Raw genomic sequence first — 20,223 nt, forward strand, 5'->3', positions numbered from 1 at the left:
ACAGAACAATTGTGTTTCCTCCATAAAAGACCATTAGTCTTAAATGTGTATAATTTATTTGAGCTGTAATGCTGTCCCTGGACCAACAGCATCAAAATGTGTATCAGTGATCAGAGCTGGGTAGAGTAGCCAATATATTTACTCAAGTAAGAGTAACATTACGTTGAAATCAGTTTACTCAAGTACAAGTACAAAAGGTAGTGCCCCATACAATTACTCAAGTAAAAGTGACAAAGTACTTGGAGAAAATGTTACTTGAGTACTGAGAGTAACTGAGCAAAAAATATTTATTTTCAATGACGCCATAGATTGTGTCAAACAAAACATAAAATCATTCGGAAAGAAAATTCCAAGAAAATGGTTCTTGTTCTGTTCTCTCCTCTGGGGTTCAAGTCCTAGTCCAGTCTCGAGTCTTTGGTTTTTAAGTTCATGTTGCGTTTCTGGTCATTGCTGTATAAAGGTTCCAAGTGAGGGGCTCCACTCTGTCGCAGTAATGAGATAAAACCACTGAACAGTAAAGGTTACTGACATATTCAACTGTTAAACACTGCCCCCACATGGACAAATTCACCACTTGCAATTCAGATTCAGGTCATTGAAAGTTTTCATTTAGAAACATGAGATATAAACCTTAATGCTTTCACCACGGTGTGATTCAAGGACTGCTGCTGGAGGACAACCCCTCCATCAGGGCCATCACTCTGGGCCACGGCCACATCCTGGTGGGCACCAAGAATGGAGAGATCCTGGAGATCGACAAGACCGGCCCCATGACCCTGCTGGTCCAGGTGAGGATGAAGGATGTCCAGATAGTACAGAAATAGGAGTCACAACTGCAGCATGAAAGTTGAAATATTGTGTCCTGCAGACTTTACAAAACCACCATAAAATGTTGAAGTATTCATTTTTGTTCACCTTGGCTTTCCCTGAGCATCTCTTCGTCTGGTTGCCACCTGTTGCCATGGTGACGGGTGTCTGCTGAAGAAAGATGGATGTGCTCTGGGCATCATAGCACCCACTCGCCTGATACACATGACTTATAGTGCCTTTAATGTACAATATTTCATAAAAACTCAAGCTTTTAACAGGCGCAAATGTGAACGCCAATCCGTTTTTTTCTACAATGACTGAACTTTCTTCTGTGTTTAGGGTCACATGGAGGGGGAGGTGTGGGGTCTGGCGGCCCACCCTCTGCTGCCCATCTGCGCCACGGTCAGCGACGACAAGACCCTGCGCCTATGGGAGACATCGGCCAACCACCGCATGGTCGCCGTGCGCAAACTCAAGAGAGGTCCGTACCAACCGATGCCCAAAGATACACACCTGTGACATCCTTTCAAACACACATTTAGTGCAGGTCAGTTCTGCCACATGCAAAGAGGATCAAAACGTCCATGTTGGTCCTGCACATAGACTGTATATATCAATGGACAGCTTCAGCTCACTCCTCCCCGTTTACCATAATGACTATGGTCGTGGGGGAAGTCATGGCGGATTTACAGACTCCCCCTCCCCAGCTCTGACTCTGCTCTGAAGCATGTTCCTAAAAAGGGCATAAAGGCGGGATCTTCACTGTAGACTGGGCCCTTGCGTGACGTGTAGCTCGCGCTGCTTTAATGCTAACAGTCCGACCCTCATTAAGTTCGAGATTTCTAAAATTTGTCTTACGAAAACCAGCCTGGTTTCTTAAATTGTGACTAACCCAGCGTTATCTCAGGAGGAATATCTAGCCTAGTTTAGTGTTGAAAAAATTGAAACCAGGCGTTAAAGTTGTTTTTAAGGTGTCTAAAGTCCAATGCTTTTCAATGGGGGAATATATATCCAATATCTACAGGGAGCCGCCAGGTCTTTTTCCTCCATATAATTACAGCAGGCACCAGGAGACTGTGAGGCGTTCGAGGGTTTTGGGAAATGAAACATCTGCACTGTAATGTAAACTTAGTTCGAAATGGAAGTATTATGTTTTACAATAAATGCGGACTAACAACACAGACTAACATGAAAGTTGCAGTTTAGCACAATAATATTAATGTAAACAATTTTACTCTGCTAAATATCTTATTTATTCTGCTAATCAATGTGTGTAGCTCACAAGATTAATTAAATTTCAGTTTCTCACTGAATCCATCCTCAGTGTTACGATCAGTGCGTGCTGGGGGACTGAGGGGCATGGGTGATGGGTGATGGGTGGGGGCAGAGCAGGACAGCTTTAAAGAGCAGGTATTGTGCTTTTTGCAGGTATTTGGTAACAATCTTTATCTTATCTTTATTTTTCACATCTTTATCGCTATTTGCACTTGCAATGTTGATCTAAAACAGCGGAAACAAAATGTAGTTTCACTACAGCTGCTCCAGATGAACGCCAACCCTCACCTCATCCTCTGGGTCCTTTCCTTCCTCACGGAGAGGGATCAGAGGGTCAGAGTGAACGGCCACCTCAGTGCTGTCAGGACAATATCCACTGGTTCTCCTCAAGGTTCAGTCATCTCTCCACTTCTCTTCACTCTGTACACAAGCGACTGCAGGAGCACCACCCCAGAGGTATAACCTACATCAAGTACTCAGACGACACAGTTATCATGGACACTACAAACACACAGGGATCACTGCAAACTGAACTGGACTCATTCTCACGTTGGTGTCGGGAGAACTGTCTGGATTTAAATGTATCCAAGACCAAAGAGATGACTATCAATTTCCAACATGGCCACTCCAGCTCTCCCTCACTCACTGTCAACAACGAAATAATAGAAAAGGTTAATTCATACAAATACCTGGGTTCCATAATTGACCTTAAACTCACATTCAAACTCAATGCTGAACACATATTTTCAAAATGTCAACAACGCCTCTTTTTTCTCCGTAAACTCCGCAAACTCCAAGTCCACCCGTCCATTCTCGCCTGTTTCTATAAATGTTTCATTGAATCCATCCTCACATTCAACATCACTGTCTGGTTTGGTTCACTCACTCTCACCTACCGCAACATGCTCAATAAAATCATCAAAATCAGCAATAAGATCATTGGTCAGGAGCAGGACTCACTCAGCAGCATCTATGACTCCAGAGTTCTGAGGAAAGGAACCCAGATCTCCTCAGACTCCTCACACACTCTACACTCTCACTACGCCCTGTTGCCGTCAGGGCGCAGGTTCAGGTCCCTCCCTCTGGGGACAAAGAGGGCGACCTCCACTTTCCTCCCGACCTCCATCCGCCTGCTGAATAAATGACTGTGTGGACCTTGGTCTATCGAAGGCCTACTATTCTGTTTTTTTAATGTATTTATTATTGCTGTATGTTGTTGAATGTCTGTGGATGTATTGTTTTTATCGGGCCCATACTGGCAGTTCTCCTGCAAATGAAGTTCCTAACGGATAAATAAAGTGAATTTGAATTTGAATTGAATTTCTAATATTCAGACAAAATCATCGGACACGTTGATGTGCCCAAATTCATTCCCAGCTTTCCTGACTTTGAGCCTCACTTTTCAGGGTTGTTGTCAGAAATGCTAATAATGACTAGCCTGCAAGCTCATGAAATTGACGCACACTATATTTCCACAAATAGTTCTGTGCTGTGAAAACAGCATTGTAAAGATGCTGTTTTCACTTCACGCTATTTATCGGAAATCAGTGTCAACTAGACCTATCATAATAACAGAATTTTGAAGTTCAATATATTGAGCCACGAAAAAAATTGTGATAAACAATATTATTGAAAAGCTTTTAATGCCACAGAAACTAACTCTAAAGCTAAAAAATGACAGTAAAGCTTTGTTTGGAAAATAAACATAAACAAAACATAAACAACATAAACAAAACATAAAATACAATGAAATACAACCTTCTTAGGGTAAAAAATAAGGAAAACATTCAAGAAATTAAAGTAAGTGTGCAGACGATAAATAATGAGGCCAAAGATGTATTGTTTATCTGTCTCTATATCGTAATTATCATGTTCACTTTGTACAATCCCTGTGTGCATTATGTTCATTGTTTATAATGTAATAAATCATTCAGGGTTTCTGTCTTGGAGCCCCCTGCTGTCTGCATAGTGTATTACAGATCCAGATTTTGTGCAGGTGGGCGGTGCTGTGCCTTCTCCCCTGACGGGAAGGCCTTAGCCGTGGGTCTGAACGACGGAGGGGTGCTGGTGGTCAACGCAGACACTCTGGAGGATCTGATCAGCTTCCACCACCGCAGGGACGCAATCTCAGACATACGCTTCACCCCCGGTACACCACCTCCTTTATTTCTTTTAGGTTTTTTTTACTGCATGAACATTTAACACCTCTGCCTGTGTACCTCTGTGCAGACTCTGGTAAATACCTGGCGGTGGCATCGCATGACAGTTTCGTGGACATCTACAACGTCCTGAGCAGCAAACGGGTGGGCACGTGTAAGGGAGCGTCTAGCTATGTCACCCACATCGACTGGGACATCCGGGGTACTGCTTCGCACTTAGCTTTGCTCACAGTGAAACCGTTTTACCGACAGATGTGTGAAAGAGAATTATGCCTGTTTTGTCATAGGTAAACTGCTGCAAGTCAACTCCGGAGCCAAAGAGCAGCTTTTCTTTGAAGCTCCACGAGGAAAGAGGCAAACCATCAGGAACGCCGAGGTGGGTGTCTGCTGTTAGTGGGGATCCAAGGCAACTCAAGAGATTATTTCTTTTGTGGGGCATTGGTGGGCCATGGTTGTTCAAAGGTGGGACGTGTGTATGTGCCTTTTTGTTTTCAAAGGTTGCGATAAAAGCATTGTTTTTCTCCTTAAAATAACATTTAAATTTGAATTACACCTTTTTGGCGTTTCACTCTCCAAAGATGCTCTGGAAAGCAAAGTGTTGGCATATTCTGTGTAAACACTAATTTAGGCTAGTGAAGCTGTTACATGAAGTTGTTTCGATACAGTGGAAACATAGGACAAATAGCACAAATCTATCTAAACTCCCTGTGTATTATGAAGGGATATATTGGTATGGTTTTATTATAATTATTATGTGCAAAATCTCCAAAAGTCAGTTTACTAAAGAATATTATCTTCATAATCCCTCTAAATGTGAGCGTATTCTGTGTGTGTGCAGCTGGAGAGGATGGAGTGGGCAAGTTGGACCAGTGTGCTGGGTGCGAGCTGTGAGGGCATCTGGCCCACCCACAGTGACCTGACTGACATCAACGCCGCCTGCCTCACTAGAGACAGGACACTGCTGGCCACTGGGGACGACTTCGGCTTTCTCAAACTCTTCAGCTTCCCCGTCAGAGTACGAACTCTTTCTCAGCAGATTGCTTTCAAAACACTTTGGGCCCAATCTTGTGTCTCAAAACGACATTTTGCGTTCAGTAGGAGCACACTTTGTGATCTTGCCACTCCAGACTTAGCATTTAAGTGGGTGGAGTCACACATTTTCCTCCAACCAGATCGACTCCGCGTCCAGGAGAGTGGTTGTGTGGGAGTGGGGGGGGAACATGTGCTTTTGTTTTGCTTCACGTTCACGACAAGCGCGGGCCGATCCGCACCACAGCGGACGCTGTAGCTCTTTTTCTCTCGAGACGTGAACATTGTATAGCTCACGATGGGGTAAATGAAGTTTTTAGTTTGACCTGTGAGAGCCTAAGGCTTAAGAAAGAATGCAAGACAGCGCAATGTAAACGAGGAAGTGAATGTCAGCCGTGTTTCCATCAGTGCAGTCACCACCTCTTGTGACGCCCCCTCACAGGTGGCGGAGGCGAATGGCACATATAGCTCCGCCACTCGGAAAATAATTAGCCAAGAGCCTGCGCCCCTCCGTGCGCTGCCACAAGATCTGGCCCTCTGTGACTTACGCTTTGTGACTTCATGACTTCCACTTCGTGACTTCATGACTTAGACTTCGTGACTTCATGACTTACACTTCGTGACTTCATGACTTAGACTTCGTGACTTCATGACTTAGACTTCGTGACTTCATGACTTACACTTCGTGACTTCATGACTTACACTTTGTGACTTCATGACTTACACTTCGTGACTTCATGACTTAGACTTCGTGACTTCATGACTTACACTTTGTGACTTCATGACTTACACTTCGTGACTTCATGACTTAGACTTCGTGACTTCATGACTTAGACTTTGTGACTTCATGACTTACACTTCGTGACTTCATGACTTAGACTTCGTGACTTCATGACTTACACTTTGTGACTTCATGACTTACACTTCGTGACTTCATGACCCACACTTCGTGACTTCGTGACTTGCACTTTGTGACTTCATGACCTACACTTCGTGACTTCATGACTTCATGATTTACACTTTGTGACTTCATGACCTACACTTCGTGACTTCGTGACTTCATGACTTACACTTTGTGACTTCATGACCTACACTTTGTGACTTCGTGACTTCATGACTTACACTTCGTGACTTCATGACTTACACTTTGTGACTTCATGACCTACACTTCGTGACTTTGTGACTTCATGACTTACACTTTGTGACTTCATGACCTACACTTCGTGACTTCGTGACTTCATGACTTACACTTTGTGACTTCATGACCTACACTTCGTGACTTCGTGACTTCATGACTTAGACTTTGTGACTTCATGACTTACACTTCGTGACTTCATGACTTACACTTTGTGACTTCATGACTTACACTTCGTGACTTCATGACTTAGACTTCGTGACTTCATGACTTACACTTTGTGACTTCATGACTTACACTTCGTGACTTCATGACTTAGACTTCGTGACTTCATGACTTAGACTTTGTGACTTCATGACTTACACTTCGTGACTTCATGACTTAGACTTCGTGACTTCATGACTTACACTTTGTGACTTCATGACTTACACTTCGTGACTTCATGACCCACACTTCGTGACTTCGTGACTTGCACTTCGTGACTTCATGACTTAGACTTTGTGACTTCATGACTTACACTTTGTGACTTCATGACTTACACTTTGTGACTTCATGACTTACACTTCGTGACTTCATGACTTACACTTTGTGACTTCATGACTTACACTTTGTGACTTCATGACCTACACTTCGTGACTTCATGACTTCATGACTTACACTTTGTGACTTCATGACCTACACTTCGTGACTTCATGATTTACACTTTGTGACTTCATGACCTACACTTCGTAACTTCGTGACTTCATGACTTACACTTTGTGACTTCATGACCTACACTTCGTGACTTCGTGACTTCATGACTTACACTTCGTGACTTCATGACTTACACTTTGTGACTTCATGACCTACACTTCGTGACTTTGTGACTTCATGACTTACACTTTGTGACTTCATGACCTACACTTCGTGACTTCGTGACTTCATGACTTACACTTTGTGACTTCATGACCTACACTTCGTGACTTCGTGACTTCATGACTTACACTTTGTGACTTCATGACCTACACTTCGTGACTTCGTGACTTCATGACTTACACTTTGTGACTTCATGACCTACACTTCGTGACTTCGTGACTTCATGACTTACACTTTGTGACTTCATGACCTACACTGCGTGACTTTGTGACTTCATGACTTACACTTTGTGACATCATGACCTACACTTCGTGACTTCGTGACTTCATGACTTACACTTTGTGACTTCATGACCTACAATTCGTGACTTCGTGACTTCATGACTTACACTTTGTGACTTCATGACTTACATTTGTGACTTCATGACTCTCACTTCGTGACTTTGTGACTTCATGACTTGCACTTCGTGACTTCATGCCTTACACTTCGTGACTTCACGACTTACACTTCGTGACTTTGTGACTTCATGACTTACACTTTGTGACTTCGTGACCGTCACTTTGTATACAAATACATTTTTGTCCAGGGCCAGTTTGCTCGCTTTAAGAAGTACGTGGGCCACAGTGCTCAAGTGACCAACGTGCGCTGGGCTCAGGACGACTCCGCCCTCCTGACCGTGGGCGGGTCTGACACCGCCCTCATGATCTGGACCAGAGAGCGAGGGGGCGGTGTCGCAGGGGAAGGGGATGGGCTTCTATTTCGAGACAACCGGCCCCCCGTTGACAGCGAGGAGTCTGACGATGACACAGAGGAAGATGGAGGTCAGTGCCAGTCGAGTGCCATGCTCTCACTTTGATGCTCACAAGACCCGGAAATGACTTGCACACAGGGTCACAAGTTTGAATCCGGGATTTGAGCGTTGCATCTTACCGCTTTATGTTGTTGTGCTCCTGTAGGCTACGACAGCGACGTGGCCCGGGAGAAAATTGTGGACTATACCACGAAGATGTACGCAGGCAGCATCCGAGAGATGAGAGGCACCAAGCCCCAGCACCAGCTGAAGGAGCTGTCTGCAGAGGAGAGGTATGTCCACACGAACAGCACACGTGTGTTAGAGCTAAGGCATCAGTAGAGCGATGGCTTACACTTGGATGTTATTCAAATGTGGAACAAAAAGGTTATCATAGTCATGTTTTTTATCCTGATTTGGTACTGTTTGTAGTATTCTCTTTTTGAACATGTGCAGTACATACCGCAAATGTCTAAGTTTGTAATTACACACAAACATACGACAGGTTGGGTATCATTTTGCTTTTGTGTCTGTGACTGTGTTTAATGTTAGCATGGCCTGTGCATCTTCATGCTTATGTCTGGTCATTCATTGTACAAGGGCTGTTTGCACGGCTACGAGTTTTCTCAAAAATGACATTGATTTGTTCAGAGCCACCTATCATTTACCGTACATTTCCAGCAGGAGGCCGTTCTCTTTGCCTCATGTCAACTGGGCACCTGTGGTCTCACAGGGAGCGACGACATCATATGAAGACTGTAAAAGACTGCTAAATGTTGGCTTACACTCAATTGCAAAATGCAAGATTTAGAGGCTTCATACATTTCGTGGAAGAATATTTGTTATGACTTTTTTCACTTTAGGTTGCATCAGAATGCCACAGAAAGCCACACCATGCTAAACTTTACACAGTGCCCTTGGCTGGATGCCACACAACTTTACTGCGTTCTCCTTGACACCGTTACCGTGTAAATATGTAGATGCAGATAGATATCAAATATAGCATTTTATTCGTTTTCCTGACGACCATTGCCGTGTAAACAGGGCCATAACCATTTAATAACAGTATGTTGTTAAGAGTATAATGATGTAAGACACACTTCTTTCACTATTGAAGCAATTCTGCTTTTGGAAAGGTAAACACAAAACAACATCCCAGACATGACATGATTTAAAAACTCTCAGTTGCATGGTTTCTGTTACATATAAAAGCATACAGCTTTGAATGCTCAACAAGGAATGGTTCACCAGAAGGTACACAAAATAAGTTAATACTGTATGAAGAAAAATACAATGCTCATTGCTCATGGAGAAATGGAGCATATGGATTTGTCCCATTGGAGTACCCTTACTTGTTGAGTGTCAATTTTGCCTGTGGAAACTTAATATGTGTGTTGTGTTTTAACTTGCATTCCCTGGAGGCAGGGCATTGTCAAGTAAGTATGACAGGACTTTAGAGCTGTACTTAAACTTGTGCCGAGGCTGGGCACCATCCTTAGCTATATTGAGGAAAAAAAGTTACTGTAAGACTTGTATCGGAAATATTTGTTCATTCTTTTACAAACCAGTCGTCAGATAATTACAGCCCATAGCTAAAATAAGGAGGTTTGTCATGGACACTAGTCCACAGCAACAGCAATTAACTGAATGTCCCTTTCCCACTCAACTGTCAACTGAAAAGTTCTGATTTGATCTTGCTGACCATTCGCTGCCTAAAGGCACTGCAGCTTGTCATAGAACAAAGATCTGGATGAAAAGAATAGTTTTGTTTTGCCTGTGCATGTTAGCCTCTACAGATGCTGTTAGCATGTTAGCCTGGACACACTCAATTAGCATGTTGGCCTCTACTGTCTGGGGTCATTTTAACATTAGCATGAGAGCACTGCGCTAGCATGTAGCATTTAGCTGTAGCCACGGCCACTCACTTGGTTTCTCTCGAGGTCAAGCCCAGGGTTTCTGTGTGTTCTTCTTTGTGTGTGACATGCGGATGGCGACAGGTGGAAGACCTAACTTTTAACTTTTTTTATTTGTGTTTTTTTGCTTTCTTCATCGATTGCGATTAACAGGTGCCACAAGTTTAGGGTGACCAGACGTGCCAGTTTACCCGGGACAGTCCCAGTTTACCCGGGACAGTCCCAGTTTACTTCGCCATTCACCATGGGAAAAAACTGTTAAGATTTGGAACTCCTGCAGCATATTCCCGAATTGTGTCCCAGTTTTAAGTTGGAGAATATGGTCACCCTACATAGGTTAAATATTAATATTATTGTCATCTTCCTTAAAGATTTTTACTTTTGAATTACTTTTGAATATCTTAGCATTCATGTTTTATAATTTAAAAAAAGATTAGCCTGTTTGGAAAAGCGATGATTTTAATTAAGTCAATGTACCGAGGGTGACCAGATTTCAGAGAACACAACATACCTGGAGAGGAGAGTGCAGCAGACTAAATTAAGCGAATAACAATTGCTGTGATGAGCAAGAAATGATCTGTAGTGGAGACAATTTGAGTGCTGAAATTATCAGAACGAGTCCAGTGAAGCTGTGTGAAGGTTAAAGTATACCAGATTAATTTTGACCATTTTCACAAAAAAGGCAAACTAGTTAATTTTAAATAGTTGTGGTCTGAACTAATTCTTGACTTTTCTAACGCCTCCCGGGGGAGCACGGTAATGTAACAACTATTAGAAAGCAGATTTACAGATTCCCAGTTGGTGCACTTTGCGTTTTTTTCCCACAAAGGTCTGCAAAATAAAATTCTATTTAAAATGGGTATAGCGCCTTAAAAACATGCTTTAAAAATCACCTTGACATCAGCAGATGAGGGGCGTGCGTTTCGAGTTGGATGAACGTAGCAAAACACAACTCGGTGTCTGTTTATCTTCCTTGGGGTCAAAATCTCCAAACCTCACAAGGACAAGTTTAATGAAAATAAGGTTGTGTGTTGTGCTTCTCTGTGTAGTGAGTTGGGTGCCTGTGCGTCTGCGTTTGTTTCTAAAGCTCTGTACTTGGTTCTGTCCCTCCGCTCACCAGGGGATCCAGGTAACTCTGTCCTGCTGTTTGTCCATGCTGTGTGTGTGTGCTAGCATCGTTAGCATCACAGACATCCTTGAAACGTGTAGACCTGACCTCAGTCTTCACCTGGAAGCTCAGAAACCTTGCAACAACTTTTATTTTGAGTGCATTTTCCCATGGGTTGAAAACTTTTCCAAACTCATTGACACGCTGCATTCCGACGTCCTCTCCATCGACTGGTGCTAAAAAGGGTGGTTGACGTGTCCGTACAATGATTGTGGCATCATCGGTTTCTCACCTAAATGTTTACCTGTTTGTCCAGCTGCTTAACGCTCCTTTAAAATTAATTCTCGTCAAATGTGGTCATTGTTTTTGAAAATCTGTACGTTGATTTCGTAGGCCTCCAGTAAGTCGAGCAACACCACAGCCTGAAAAGCTGCAGAAGAACAACGTCTCAAAGAAGAAGCGCGCGGTAGAGGTGGGTTTACATTGCAGAGATTGATTCATGTTTTTCAGAGGCACGGCAACGTACTGTAAACATGGCCTAATAGCAGTCAGAGAGGGGGTATTTTGCTTTCGGCAGGTATTTAGTAACAGTGATGCCATTAACGAGTTACTTAGTAATGCATTACTCTAATCTGATTACTTTTTTCAGTAACAAGTAATCTAACGCATTACAATTTCCACACCAGTATTCAGATTAAAGTTACTTTTCCAAATCACTGTGAGTTGCTATTTGGTCATTTTCCTTAGTAATACATTTCTTTTAAATACATATTCCTTTCTTTTTGCCTGTCAGTGAGAGGCGTAACATATGTTACGAGTCATGTTTTCAGCCTGATGACAGGAACATGGGTTGAGGATAAAGATGGAAATATGTCACTATTCTGAGTCTCTGGCAACAATGTTCATGTAACTGTTAAGATGCACTTCCAGTAAAGAGTGTTTGTAAAAGCAGATGTCATGTGTGTGGTCATGCGGTGGAAGTGATGTCGGCAGCTGCTGAATGTAACTAATGAAGTAACTTAATCTACCTTAGTTACTTTTAAGATCAAGTAATCAGTAAAGTAACAAAGTGACTTTTTAAATGAGTTATCAGTAATCGGATTACTTTTTATAGTAATCTCTGGCAACTCTGTTAAGTCATACTCTCCAACACATCTTTATCACTATCTAAGACTTTGTTGTTTGTTTTATGTTATATGTTTCATGTTGCACAATTGCACCAAAAAAATTCCAAGTGTGTGAACCTGTTCACTGATAATGATTATAAAACCAATTGCTCCTCTGATTCTGATTCTGATTTAGAATGCAATATTGATCTAAAACAGCTGCTAAGGACAGCTAACCTGGCACACCAGACTATTCTCTTCTTTTTATTCTAAAATGGAGTACCACTTTCTTTCGAATATGAAAGAGAAAGAAGTGAGTGTGGCTGGCCAGGCTAAGGGACAGTGCAAATCCTAGATTTTAATTATTCATTTGCTGCTAATAATGGCGAGGGTTTACAAGAAATTGTCATCTGGACTTGGATTTGGAGCTTTGTTAATTCTGAAATCTCATTATTCAGAATGAACCAAGCTACTGGGTGATGGCTGAAATATCTTACTCAGTCAATCCAGGTGACTATTGTTTGAAAGCTTTTGTGGAACACATCCCAGGACGACTGAGAGCCTTCATCATATTAGGGTTTAACGAATCAGCAAATTTGTGGACTAGATGTTTCAGAGTCAGTTCGTTTTGGCAAGGGAGGCAAGTCATGTTTATTTATTTCATACACAAGGCAACTCAATGCACCTTGTTATGATGACCCTCTGGTCATGTGTGTAAACAGTGCTTCAGACAGTGCACATGAAAAGTATGAATAATCTAATGGCTTGAATGTTTGACAAATGCGGTCTGTGGGTGCAGGATATGGAACTGGAGCACGTGTTTGGCTTCAGGGGCTTTGACTGTCGGAACAACCTGCACTACCTCAACGACGGCACTGAGATCGTCTTTCACACTGCCTCCACCGCTGTCGTGCACAGCTTCAGCAACGGTAACAACCGCAACTCACATTAGTATTTCATAGTACTGCACAACATAGAAATGATAAGGAGAAATAGCATTCGATACACAGTACACACGAGGGTTTCCACTATATACAAGCCTGCGGATATTGTGGGAAGGGGTCCCACGAATGCACATGCTGGAATACTCATTACTGAAGGAACAACAGAACAGTGATAAAAAGTTTTGTGAGCCGCGATGAGCACAATGTGGACAAATGCTGCCATTTGGTGAGGTTTATGGAATTATTCGGAAGTGCCAAGGCAAAAACTAGAGGAAAGAAACTGCTAAAAGATGTCTATGAAGGTAAGCTACATGCTAATGTTATACTAACAATCACTAAAGTTGTGCAAAATCACATTTTTCAACAGCGGTATGTTGTTGCGAAATATTAAATCCCTGTTTTACTGAGGGCTGTCCTCTTTCCTCCTGCCAATCAAAGGCCAGCCGTCTGTTCACGCCACGCAAGTATCAGTTGAAGACCTTGGGCCGTGTCCCAAGGACGGTCCGAAAACTTGTCTGACCGGATTGACTCTGGCCCGGGCACTGGAGACGCTCACCAAACCTGGTACATCAGGCACTGGGCTGGGTAGGGCCTGCCAGTGGAAACACCCCATTAGCAAGCCAGCTAGTCCCGAAAAACCTTTCAGAGTTTGTTAGCTGTTTCAAAGTATTTTTCCTATATCGTTTAGCATTTAGCCATCAAACATTGCAAATTGTGAACACAGCATATTTAGCACACACTAATAAAGTCAAGTCAAAATTGGTTCCTTATGAATGTTTTCAGACATCAGATTGCTAACTGTTAGCATGTAGCATGAAGCTAAAGTTAGAATTATGATTCGCATTCATTGTTATACTATGTACATGTTTGGGCCATTGGCTCACTTTGTCCTTCTCCATGTCTATCTTTATTTGGTACACAAAAAAAACATTTCGGCATGAAGTAGTTCTTTGGAAATCTGACTCTGCTATGATTTACATTTTCATTAATAACACAGTCTGATGTGGACTGATTGTGTTTGTGGCACAGGTACGCAGAGCTTCTACCAGGAGCACACTGACGATATTCTGTGTCTGACCGTGAACCAACACCCCAAGTACAAGAACACCATCGCCACGGGACAGATCGGTACTGTCCCCCACCCCCTTCATATACATATATATATATATACTGTCGTACTTATACTACTGTGTGTGAGAGACTTTACTAATGTGTGCACTGAAGGCCCTGCTTTACTCCTGCTTCTGTTGAACCTGCCTGCTTTACTTTACCACTGACTCTCGAAACACTAACCTCACGCTCACTGCGAGACTTGTGTACAACTGTGTGTAAAACTTTTAATGAGTTAAAAGGATGTTTCTCCAGACCCATCATAGATCATTATTTCAACCATTTAAAGTAGCTTGATTTTGTTGAGTTTCTTTCTTCTTTTATTTGAAAGTCATCGGAAAATACGTTTTTCTTGCTCCTTCAGAGAAAATCAAAACAAGGAAGCAAAAACAGATTTCCTAACTCAGATTTTGCTACTCGCTGCAGAACTAAATGACATAATGTGCATACCCTCTCTACTGTACTATGTCATTTACATTTTATCTGGTCTAGTTAAGGCGAAAGAAAAGTAAACATGTTTTTTATATCGAGAAGTATTATATTATTTAGTGAATTTAAGCCACACTGCGGATCATTCCAGGTCATAAGTTGCTAATTCACCAAATGCTAATTGCTAATGCTCAGTGAGACGCTGACAGTCAAAGATTTTAAATGAAACTCTAGATAGGACATGGTCATAGTAATACATTTGAACGAATGGCAGTTCTGGCGGCCATCTTGTGACTGGCCCTTCTAACCCAGTACAATGTAATCACATGGAAACACCACTTATTTCCTTGATATGTTGATCTATTTTTCTATTATTTCATGACTCTTTGATAATTGTGACTGACCTTGTGACTGATCGTCAGAATCTTGCCAGATATCACAAGATTATGTCTTGTCAAAAAATACCTGCAAAACTAAAGTTTTTGCTGTTTTTCTAATGTTATTCCACTTTAGAGCTAAAGTGGAATAACATTAGAAAAACAGCAAAAACATTTCTTCATGGATTTTCCTCTGTCAAACACTTCAAATCATTCACTTCTATTTATGTCAAATATAACATGCGTTTCCTACTTTAAACAGTATGTCTACTGTTTTACACTACATGACCAATATTTATTGAACATGAGACAGTGACACAATGAATGCTAACACTGAACCCTGGACCCTGAACCCTCAATGCTAATACGGCTAAACAACACGACTAAAATAAGACGTTTCAAAGAAATAAGCTGATCCTGACTGAGATACTTCGACTTAGAAGTAATAAACCAATGAGTGTATCTCACATTCTGCCGTTGGCTCAATGAAAGTGTTGCTCCTGGTTAGTATGGCCGCCACATTTGCCATGTCAACGAGCATCATGTTCGATGTAGAGTTTTATTAAATATCTTTGCTGACAGTGATGTTATTTGAAGCATTTGGAAAAGGACCAAACATATTTAAAGCTCATGTTTGGCTTCCTTTTGTCAAAGCTAAACAGTGTCTCCATGGAGATGAATAGGTGACGTCCCACTCCCTGCAAAGTTGAATTATTGGGTGAAATATCATCCAACATGGCTTTAATGATTTATGCCTAAAATAATTTCCATGAGGCGTTGGTTAACTGAACTTTGCACCAAAACTATTTGAGCTATAAGTTTGTTTGTTTTTTCAACTAAAGGCTTTAGATCTACTACAGAAATATAAATGATAATAATAATAAATAACTAGTCAGTCCATAAAGTTCAACACTCACCACAGGTTTTCATGTTTTTGTTCTTTTGTTTTTTATGTGTGTGTTTGGCTGGCCTCATTTGCCACCATCGCTCTCCCCACACTTCAGGTGACACCAGTGAGTTTCCAGGTAACAACCGCACCGCCTTCCCATGACGGGCCCCCCAGGACCCAGAGGCCCCCCCCCGAGTGTGATTTATAGTGTCGCACTAACCGTCGTTCAACCAGGAGGGACTTAGTTGGAGAGGCTGAGGAGGTCGTAGCTAAAACGGCAGAAACAAGTAGAGAACAGAGGGTAGCAGTCAGAGTGGTCAGAGGGGCAAGAGTGGTCATTGGATAACCAGAAAGTTGGCAAATCACGGTCAAACCCGCTTATGCTGTCACGCCACGCCATTGGAACGCAGTAGATACCGATATTGGTGTTGGAGGTTTTGCCAATAGGGTTGCAAAATTTTGTGAATTTTCAATTTTGGAAATTGTCCATGGGAATTATTGGGAATTAAGTGGGAATTAACAGACCTGAAGGCCGCTTCTCTACTTGTACACATCTATCAGATGTGTACAGCAGAGATGAAAAGTCTCAAAGTAATTATCTTTGAAATGTCTGACAGCAGGGTTTGAAGAGGGCAGTGTTTTAGGTGCTTGTGCACATTAAGTGTGCAGTATTACAATATTATATAGTTTCAAAAGTCTATAATGTAGGTTTGTTCTGCTTAATGCAGCTCTGTGTCAGACACAGGCTCCATCCAGTCTTTGTACAGTAATGATCAGCGTCTGTAGAGACATGAGAATTTGTCCACTCACTGTGTGATAGAACATATCGGGGTGTGATGTCACTCAAATGCAAGATTAACGGTTCAAAAACTGAACTAATAGATCACCAATTATTTATTCAACAAAAAAGCTAAAATATCATGTTTATTTAAGCATTTTGAGGTTCAAATTGTTGTTTAATTCCCCAAATTTCCGAGCTGAAGTTTCCATTGAAAATTTCCAGAAATGTATCGGGAAATTTCCACCCTTTGCAACCCTAGCTATTAGTATCTAGTACCGAAGTACCTGAACCTATAGCCAATAGGCTCTGTGCACGGAATGTTTTTGGCTAACTTTCTGTTGGCCAGTTTAGGATAGCAGTGACTTCCTGTTCACAATTTGATGCTAATTAAAAATGAACAATAAAGATAAGATTAAGATTTAAAAAAAAAAAAATTAAAGGAAGTAAGCGTAAATAAACCAGACTGTAGTTTTCGAAATGTGAATTGATAGATGCAGATTGCAGCTGAGAACTGAGCAGTCGCTAATGCTATGCTAACATCGAGAGGGCGGGGTCGACCCTGATGTTAACAGGGAAACCCAAGATTTGCCTCTGCTCCCCAGCTGAGTAACTCTGAACCATGGCAGTTTTCTCCTTGGGTCAGGCTTAAGGTAAAGATCAGGGGTTGAGATTTGAATTGGGTTTGGAGGCGGAAGGGGATGCGCGGAGAACGTCAACCGGGTTACGGTAAGGGTTGGCGATATGATAAAAAAATACTAGATTAAACTATTTTCTTTGGCCTCTTTGCACCAGCATAAGCAAGAGTGTGGGGAGAAGAGTCTGTATTACCGCTTTGATGCCTTCATTCAGTCTTTAGTGTAAGAACTTTGCCAGAGCTGAGACAGTGTGATGGGACTTTGTTTATTTAGCATAATTAGCCATGTGTTCTTGGGTTTAGCGTTTTATTTCAGGCCTTACTGTGAAAAAAAAGGATGAATAACCCTTATGCAGACGGGCAGGTATATTTTGGTCAGTTATAAAAGCAGGTTGTCATCTATAGCAGTTTGAGAATCATTAATCATTAACTTATTGCGAGGTGATTGGTTGAGAGGCAAAGCTAGCAGTGAGGAAATACAGTCTTCCTGGTTGAAATGAAACTTTTAACCTCATGATATAAAAATAATGACACAACCCCGACTAAAATCTAAACCAAACGTAGATCTGCAGACGGTAAATGGTGCCGACGTGTGTCTCTGTCTCCTGGGGCGTCTGCTGGCTGCCTTGACTCCCCGACTGCACTGTCTGTCCTGGTTGTGCCCCTCTCCTTCAGTGAGACTCGCGCTCTCTTCTGTCTGATGACTAAACAAAAGCATCCGCTCTCACCCGCTCCGTCCAGGCAGCACCCCGTCTATCCACATCTGGGACGCCCTGAGCAAGCAGACCCTGTCCATCCTGCGCTGCCCCCACAGTAAAGGGGTGGGATACATCAACTTCAGCGCCACGGGGAAGCTGCTGCTGTCTGTGGGAGTGGAACCAGAGCACACCATCACTGTGTGGCGCTGGCAGGAAGGTCTGTGGACATGACATCACACAACAGGCTCCAGTGACTTATGCTTGTCTCATACTATTCCGGCTTTTAGAATACTTAGTACACAGTAGTATTGGTATGTTTTGTTGATGTGAACTAGGGCTGGGACTTTTTTCAATTAATTCCCATAAATAAAGTACATAAGGTTTAATACGATTAAAACTATTAATCTAAATTAATCACTTATTTACTTCAGCGGTACAGACACTTTTTCTGTTTCCTTTTTCCCGCAGACGTTGCTTAGGAATATAAAGCCAAAAGCAATTTTACCTGTTTATTCGCAAAGTTAAGCTGACATAAACTTCTCCAAAATAAATCAAACTGATTTTGTCTCTAAAGTCTCCACCAAAATAAGTTGAAATGTAGGAAATAAATATAACCCCTGAATAAATATTAAACATTTAATCGAGTCCCACCACTCATGTGAACATGTGTAATAGTACCTCAGTGCTTCACTAGGACTCCCTCTACTGTCCAGAACCAGGAGTTACAGAGTCAGGACTAAACACGGTGAGGCCTGTGTGTCAATTTTACTCAGCTAAAGTCTAAAACAGACTTCCAGAAGATGTGAGACGGGCCTCAAATACAGGCAGAAAAGAATTCAGTTTAAAAAGAAAGTATAAGTAAGTACTATGAAAAGAACTGTTCTTCTTTATGGTCAAAGGTTTGTTTCAGTATTATGTTTTTTTTAACCTATCCCTTTAGTAAATACAGAATAATCTAAGTTTAAAGTTGGAAATCACTGTGTATATGACACTGAAAGTAGAGCTCAATTCACCTTTTAATGTCATTAAATGATTAAATGCATGTTCAGTGTTTTTTTTTTTTACATACAGTTTTTTCTACTAATTGTATGTATCTGTGTATCACAAATTGTGCTCTACAAATCTGCCTCGTGTAAAAGAAAAATGCTGCCAGCGATAAGCATGACATGCCTTAAGATGAAGACAATTTGAGTGCTGAAATCACCCAATCATTCCAGTGGTAATACAGTGACTTATTTCAATTAGCAATATATATTTTTAATTGTTACTCATAGTTATTGCTGCTTCATTTTAGCAATAAATTCAAAAACTACAGAGACACAAACAAACAGTGCAAACACCCGTTCAGCAAAGAATACAACATGAAAAAAAGGAAGGCACATGAAACCTCTAGATGTAAACTAAATACCCGCTGTGTGTGTCCGCAGGGAGCCGAGTATGCTGTAAGACGGGACACCCTGACCGCATCTTTGTGGTGGAGTTCAGACCGGACTCGGACACTCAGTTTGTGTCGGTGGGCATCAAGCACGTGAAGTTCTGGACTCTGGCCGGAGGAGCCCTCATGTACAAGAAGGGCGTGGTGGGGACGGTGGAGGAGGGGCGCCTGCAGACCATGCTCTCCGTGGCTTTCGGGGCGGTGAGTACGACGGTGTCCTGTCTTTCTTCCACTGGAGTTTAAACATGTGCCCTGACGGTGAATGTTTGCGTCCCGTTTGTCCAGAATAACCTGACGTTCACCGGGGGCATTAACGGGGACGTGTACGTGTGGAGGGAGCACTACCTGCAGCGGGTGGTGGCCAAAGCTCACACCGGCCCGGTGTTCACCATGTACACCACGCTGAGGGACGGGCTCATCGTCACCGGGGGCAAAGAGAGGCCGTGAGTCTGATCTGTTCTGTCATAACACGAGTAACCAGTTCATACTGATACAAAAACACTGATGCAAATGACATCCTAACCTGCACTTAAAGGAAAAACTGTTTTTTTATTATGTTTCTCCCTAAACATAAAAAAAAGACCAAACTTATCCAGCAGTGCAGCTCCCTCGCCTTTCACACACTTATTTATTAACAAATATTGACATGTTTTGTGTCTAATATATCAACAAAATAAAAGCATGAATATAAACCTGGCTCAATCCATTATTCAGATTTCATTGCTGAAAATATCAGCAATTTTGAC

The 20,223-nt window shown here is 42.0% G+C and overlaps 1 protein-coding gene across 4 annotated transcripts in view; it reads left to right on the top strand.

Annotated features, from left to right (window-relative positions):
• Positions 1–20,223, top strand: part of eml6 (EMAP like 6) — a 100,945-nt gene that overhangs the window by 77,561 nt on the left and 3,161 nt on the right. The window contains exons 22-37 of one of the 4 annotated variants that reach the window (XM_079559851.1): positions 661–788; positions 1,150–1,291; positions 4,082–4,234; positions 4,315–4,446; positions 4,532–4,620; positions 5,083–5,259; positions 7,850–8,084; positions 8,220–8,346; positions 9,475–9,489; positions 11,468–11,546; positions 12,980–13,109; positions 14,154–14,252; positions 16,045–16,065; positions 18,086–18,259; positions 19,470–19,678; positions 19,763–19,920. In XM_079559851.1, coding sequence (XP_079415977.1) covers positions 661–788; positions 1,150–1,291; positions 4,082–4,234; positions 4,315–4,446; positions 4,532–4,620; positions 5,083–5,259; positions 7,850–8,084; positions 8,220–8,346; positions 9,475–9,489; positions 11,468–11,546; positions 12,980–13,109; positions 14,154–14,252; positions 16,045–16,065; positions 18,086–18,259; positions 19,470–19,678; positions 19,763–19,920 — 2,068 coding nt within the window. The remainder of the gene's footprint in view (positions 1–660; positions 789–1,149; positions 1,292–4,081; positions 4,235–4,314; positions 4,447–4,531; positions 4,621–5,082; positions 5,260–7,849; positions 8,085–8,219; positions 8,347–9,474; positions 9,490–11,467; positions 11,547–12,979; positions 13,110–14,153; positions 14,253–16,044; positions 16,066–18,085; positions 18,260–19,469; positions 19,679–19,762; positions 19,921–20,223) is intronic. The other 3 variants (XM_079559853.1, XM_079559852.1, XM_079559854.1) reach the window with 3 other exon arrangements.

The sequence above is a fragment of the Gobius niger genome (assembly GCF_951799975.1).
Source record: "Gobius niger genome assembly, chromosome: 7".
In the NCBI taxonomy this organism is placed as follows: domain Eukaryota; kingdom Metazoa; phylum Chordata; class Actinopteri; order Gobiiformes; family Gobiidae; genus Gobius; species Gobius niger.